General features: G+C 42.4%; 1 protein-coding gene across 2 annotated transcripts in view; it reads left to right on the top strand.

Moving 5' to 3' along the window:
• The first annotated feature begins 299 nt into the window (after window positions 1-299).
• SESN1 (sestrin 1) overlaps window positions 300-6,328 on the top strand; it is a 79,068-nt gene continuing 73,039 nt past the window's right edge. Inside the window, exons 1-2 of one of the 2 annotated variants that reach the window (XM_086744191.1) lie at window positions 739-835; window positions 1,409-1,499. Coding sequence is in view for 1 of the 2 variants with exons in the window: in XM_086744188.1 (XP_086600314.1) it covers window positions 554-835 (282 nt within the window). In the remaining variant the exon portion in view is untranslated. Of the gene's footprint in view, window positions 836-1,408; window positions 1,500-6,328 lie in introns of both variants that reach the window. The other variant, XM_086744188.1, reaches the window with a different exon arrangement.

The following is a 6,328-nucleotide window of genomic DNA, read 5'->3' as shown; positions in this document are numbered from 1 at the left end:
ACCGGCAGCGAGTGCTGAAAAGCGATTGGCTGCTTTGAGTGTCCGTCATGTGGTTTCCCGTGGTTGGGCGGGGCTAGCTCCTGCCCGTCCCTGTGTATCCCCCCCCACCACTAACGCACCGGTGAGGGGTCTGTGGCTGCTCGGCCCGGCTCTGTCGCGGCGGGGAGGGCTGAGGGGGTCGTTCCGCGCCGCGGCGGAAAGGCAGGGCCGCGAGCGTCTCCTCCCCTCCATGCCCGGGGCGGGGAGGAGGAGGAGCCGCCGGCGCCGCCGCGGGGTGGTGGCCGCCGCCGCCAGCCGAGGCGAAGCCGCAGCGGCGCTGCTCGCTCGGCAGCCCCGGCGGCGGTGGTGGGCGGCGGTTACCGGGGTCGCCCACCGGGGCTGAGGGAGCTCCCGCCCGCCCTGCCCCCTCCATGCGGCGCGGGCAGCGGTCTCTCCGCTGCTCACCGCCGCGTTCGTCGTCTTTGTGGGCGGGCTGGCGGCTGCCGGGAGCCCGCCATGGGGCGGCCCCTCCGGGGCTGCTGAAGCGGCGGTGGGGAAGCAGCCGGACGGCCCCATGGAGGAACGGGAAGGCGAAATGCGCTGGGACGGGCTGTGCAGCCGGGACGCTGCCACCCGCTCCGCCGCCTTGGACACCATCGGGCAAAGCGTTCTCCGCCGGAGCGAAACCATCGCTCCCGTAGCTGCGGTGTCGCCTACCCGGGCCGCCGACGGGCTCCTGGTTCCCGCCGCCCGCGAAGGCTTGAACGAGGTGCTGGCCCGTCTGCTGATGCTCTCCAAGCGCTGCCCTTTCCCCGACGTGAGAGAGAAGAGCGATGCGATCCTCAGCAGGGTGCAGGTAAGCACGGCAGACCCCACCTTCTGCGTGGGACGGGACCGGGAGAGCCCCGCGGGGCGGCCGCGGGGCTCTCCCGGTCCCGTCCCACGCAGGGCATCCTCAATCCGGCAGAGAGGATTTAGCCATGAATTGCTGGAAAGGAGCTGATCGTTGGGGCATCCCTAGTTTGAGTCTGTATGACCGGTGCTGCGGTATTACCAGTTTGGTTTAATACAAAAGCAGGAAAGATTTGAGTATAAACAGTCAGGGCTGCCAATTAAAAGTAGAAATTGGTTTGGGAAGTTTTTGAGCTTTTAAAAGCTGCATGAGCTTCAGGACTGTTAAAGCACGGCCTGTCAAAATTCCCTTTTTGTTGTTTATTGGTAAATAGTTTCTCCCTGGCATGGGTAAGATCCAAACTATTTTTTTTTTTTTTTTTTTTTTTGCTCATAGGCGGTCTAGCCAATAGAGGATTACATTTACTGACCTTTCATACTAACAGAAATAAATGTTACTTTGTACTCTTCCACTGTTACAGTCTAATTATAGTTTCTCGCATTGCAATTCTCTTGCTCGCGTAAAGTTTTTGCACAGGTCTTGAAATTCTGATGCAGGGCTTGTATCAACGGGTCCAGCAGCGCTGCTAAAAATACTGCTTGCTGCAGAGTAGGAAAAGGAAATTAAGGTATTTCATCACAAGTGAATAGATAGAGCTATGCTTGGAGTTAGCTGCCTGATCCCCACTACTGTGCTTTTTCTCCCTGGACATTAACAAGTTTAAGATAAGGGAATCTAGGGGCTGAAAAATATATTTAAACATTATTGCATCTATTATTTTTATATATATACACACACATATATGTATTACATATAAAACATTTTATATATAAAAATACACATATCTGTATTTTAAAGGAACTTGTATATAGGTCAATTTTTGCTCTGTCCTACTTTGAAGTGGTTCAGAGAAATTCTGGGTTTGTATTACTGAAGCTGAGAGAGTCTCTGTTTACTTTGTCTAACTAACGCAATAGTATGATAAGTACAGTATAATGTAATTTATTCTATACAGTTTGAGCTTTATGAGACATTTTCCTCAAACCAGATTTGTCAGTAAAAGCTATAAATACAACATACAGACTATGTGAAAGGCTTGACAGCTATACTGCTTTTCCTTAAAAACCCAAACAAACAAAAAACTCCTCCCAACTTAAATATTAAGTTGAAAACTTAATCTGGCATCTTTGCATCAGCATCTTCCCTGTTCAAGACTCAAATGAGAACGGAGCAGGTTACCAGTGAGGATGATGAGTCACTGGAACAGACTGGGAAGGGAAGACTTGCTTTTATCAGGTACAAGTTATCAGAGTCTATTCAAAGGCCAGTCAGGTGGTGATCTCTCACCTAAGTCTTGGAGGAGGTCAGAATATATGATCTGATGACTCTCTTCTAGGTTTTTATATATGAAGTTACTGGCATGTTCAACTATTCATCTTTGTTAGAAACTTCGTTACTAGCTTTTTTAAATAGGCCAAAAAGTTCTGGCAGAAAATAAATCCATCTTGATACAGCAAGTGCGAGTCCAAATCCCAGGCTCATAGCTGGCTTGATTAATAATAATAGATGTGAAAGATAAAATAGATATGAAACCAACTGTATACACATAAGCTGCAGTAAAGGTTTAATGACAAGTTAACCAAAATAAAATAAAATACAACATTACTTTAAGAAAATCTTTAAAAGCTGCTATTCTTTTTAGGGAGTAGATCTAAGAGAGGAGTATTCTGTATTATCTGAATATACAGTGGCAAGTCTTAGTTCTTATGGCTGTACTCATAAATGAAAATGCTCACTGTAAGCTTTCGGTCTGCATTTGTGGAAGAAATAATCCAATCCAAGTATTCCATTTTGGATGCTGTGGACTATTGTGAGGTGTGAAATGGTTTTGTCTTGATTTCGTGGCCAAGAGGATTATATTCAAATCTCTGCAATGAAGATGGCAGATAAAGCAAACTATTAAATTAAATATAATTATCCCACAGAACTCGTGGCTTTCAGCAGTGATTCTAAAGGTAAATAGCTTAGTAACATTATGAAAATGTGAAATCCTATTTGGAACAGTATCAGTACTTAAAGCACTCACTTGTATTACTTTATCTCCCTGTTTTAGAATATGAAACAACCTTTAAGTCCACAGCAATATGTACCATTATGCTGTCTAAACCATATTCTTTGACAAGTTATTGAATGACAGACCCCGGGGCAAGAGAGGCAACTTTGGACCCAAAGATTCTCCTGGGAACTGGTGTGCTGCCCTCCTTCTCTTTCCTGTGGCATAGTCCAACTCAGACTATTGGTCTAAGCCTGGATTGATTTCCCCTCCCCCCCCCCCCCCTTTCTCCCTCTCCAAAATGTAGAATTATAAAATGTACTTTCTTCATCCTTCTGCCCTGCAACCAGGATAGGTCAGTGAGGAAATCAAAGATTGAATCTTCCATGTAGTCCGATAGCTTTTTCTGGGGCTAGTGTCCTCTTGCCTGTTGGGGTAATCAACAAATATCTGGGCATGAGCAGCTGTGCTGCTGGTATTTTTGCAGCTCTGTGTCTGGAGCAAGTTGGTAGAATGCATTATATAGTTGGTGTAAGCTGCAGGCTTGGCAGCAGCCTGTGTCAGCATGGCATCCCTCTGAGTCTGCCTTTGTTATGGTCTTCTCTTTTCTCCAAGGGGCGGAGGTAAAAAGAAAAAAAAAATTATCTGAAATATGGTGGAATCTTAAGTGTGCAACTTTCTTCTTTGCTATTAATAAATATTAATAAATGGTATTAATGATACTATTATTAATAAATAGTATTATCTGTATCAGAATCTATAAAAATAAATTATTGCTTAATGTAAATTCCTGTTGATTTGACTTATATTCAGGACAGTGAATTTCTTATTGTAGGCTATATATATATATTTATGTATATAATAACAAATATTTTTTAGCCTAAGAGAATATCTCTTAATTTCTCATTGAAGTTTGACACGTTGTTTTTGTAAGAATTATTACAAAGATGGTATCAGCAAACTACCCTTCTTTTTTTCTAATTAAGATTTTCTTGCTTTTATTAATAAAAGGTTGCTAAAGTCACTTTGACTATATATATATATTATTTTTTAAAATATTTTAAATGTATTTCAATTGCACTGCTTCAACCAAGTGAGGAGTTTGAATGTTTGTGTATGAAAGTATTTGATGAGTGGTTTTTGAGATCAAAGCCCAAATATATCACAGCTTTTTGATAGCCGTGGATGCAGTATTTTGCATGTATTTATAGCATATTGCTTATGACCTTGAATAGTGGGTCATTCCACCTAGTAGGCTAGTCTGCACACCAATGTAAATATATGGGGAACAAACAGCAGTGGAAGGTCTTAACATGTGATTGTTAAAAGTATTCTGCCCAGCCTCCATCAGATCAATTAGATGTGACTAGACTGACTAGACTAGATTAGACACAAGGTGTACATCACAGCTGGAGAAGAAAAATTGAAAGTATGAGATCAGCTAATTAAAAATCTCTCATAACCATCCAATGTCTTTGGAAAAGACCGAGCAGTGCATACTGCTGTGCTGAGGAATATAAATTCATAAAAATAGTCTCTTAGATTAACAAAGCGAATGCCTAGAGGGGAGGCAGGTTCTGCAGGAGTAACCACAAGATGTTAGCCTACATAGATAAAAGATGATGGACAGCAGAATAAAATCCACAAATGTCAAAAAAGCTTAGAATTGGCATGTAAAGCTTAATTGGGGGGGTAAATCTAAGGAAGAAAGTAAGTGGTCTCAACCTCTTTGAGAAGTAATAGTACCAAACACTTTAACTGAAGGGGAAAATTAATTTAAAAAGAACTTTGCTCTGTATTGATCTCTGCATTGACGTAAACAGAAGAAACGTACAGAAAATGAGAAGCTGTATGTTGCTGAAGATGCACACAAAGTGCATGCAGACGCATGAGTGAAAGTGGGACAGTCAAATACATGATGAGGTGTGGCTGAAAGGGATATTGGAAGAAAGCAAGGAAGAAATAAAAGATCCACAGATTAATGGATTAACAGATAATGCTGAGGTGATTGAAATGTTCTCTGAAATGGTTAATCCAGCCCGTGTAGTTAATAGCCATGATAAAAGCATAAACAGTACTTGTCCTAGACTAAGGGGAAAAAAAAAACTGTAGGCTGCTTGGATAAGCAACAGATACCCAATCTGGTAGAGCCTGATAAAATTCATTCTGAGGTGCTTAAAAATAAAACTAGCTGAAGCAATCTCAGACCTGATAGTGGAGGGAAACAGTAGACTCAAAGAGTAACAGTGCATACTTCTTCAGGATGGGCTAAGTGGGATGGGATGAAGAGGAAGCTGGTGGATTTTAATTTCAGCTCAAACAAAAAATACTGGAGCAGTGATGAAACACATTTTTAGTGCCTAGAAAAAGAAGCTGAGCAACAGCCAAAACAGACATCCAGGATAAATTATTTTAAATTCAGCATTTCTGCTTCTTCTCTAATGCAGTAACAGGCCTTGTGGTGCAGAAAGATGATTGATATATTGGAGTCCTCAATATTCACATGATATTCTCATTAACAAGCTAGGGAATTACGATCTAGAAACTACTGTGCAATGAGTAAAATTAGCTGGAAGACCATCCCCAGAAGGTAAGCAAGGTCAGGTAGCAAGTACTTGGTACAGATTCTACAAGGTCCTATCCAGCACCATCTTTATTAACACAGTTTTGCGCTTGATGAACTGCAGATTAGAAGCTGGGAGGAAGAATAAGAATATTGCAGAGCATCCACATAATTTAAAATTATGTTAATAGTTAATAGGAGCTTGTATCATATCTTCTAGACCTCTGATTTTTTTGTGAAGAAGGTTTGAAGAAATTGGTGGTGGTCAGCTCAGATAAAAGGAAGGCTAAGATAATATGTTCCTAAATAAATGGGGGGTGGAGGGGAGGAAAAGACTGCTGCAAAAAGGAAGGAAACTTCAGCAAGAGTGAATGATCAGTTAATCTAAATTACAGCAAGACTTGGGTTAGACATTTTGGGAGAAAATTTCAAAGATTAGGATAATAAAGCAGTGGCATAAACCATCCAGTCCTGCTCATCCCTAGAACTCTTTAAACTGTTCTTAAACACCAGGTAAGAGTGATATGCTTTTTTTTGATCTCTCCCTGGGAAAGGCAGAACATTACTAATGGGATGATTTTTCCTTCTTCCTTTTTCTGTGTTTTGTGTTGGTAACTACCTGGAGGGATTTACTCTCTAAGTGTTTTCCCTTTGATCTCCAAGACCGTATTTACCAGATATGTAGCAGTGGAACTTGTGGTCTGGAACCTCTGTCTCTTACTGAAAAGCAGCAGGTGAGCTTGGGAGGACTTTGAGTACCTCCTTGCTTTCTTAGGCCTGCTGCTCCAGTGGATAACTGTAACAGAATCCCGCAGTTTGCGGAGGGCTGTACGGCACATAA

The sequence above is a fragment of the Chlamydotis macqueenii genome, chromosome 3, assembly GCF_036417535.1.
Source record: "Chlamydotis macqueenii isolate bChlMac1 chromosome 3, bChlMac1.mat, whole genome shotgun sequence".
NCBI lineage: Eukaryota > Metazoa > Chordata > Aves > Otidiformes > Otididae > Chlamydotis > Chlamydotis macqueenii.
The sequence above is the reverse complement of the archived record's forward strand: the minus strand, read 5'-3'. Positions and strand labels throughout refer to the sequence as shown.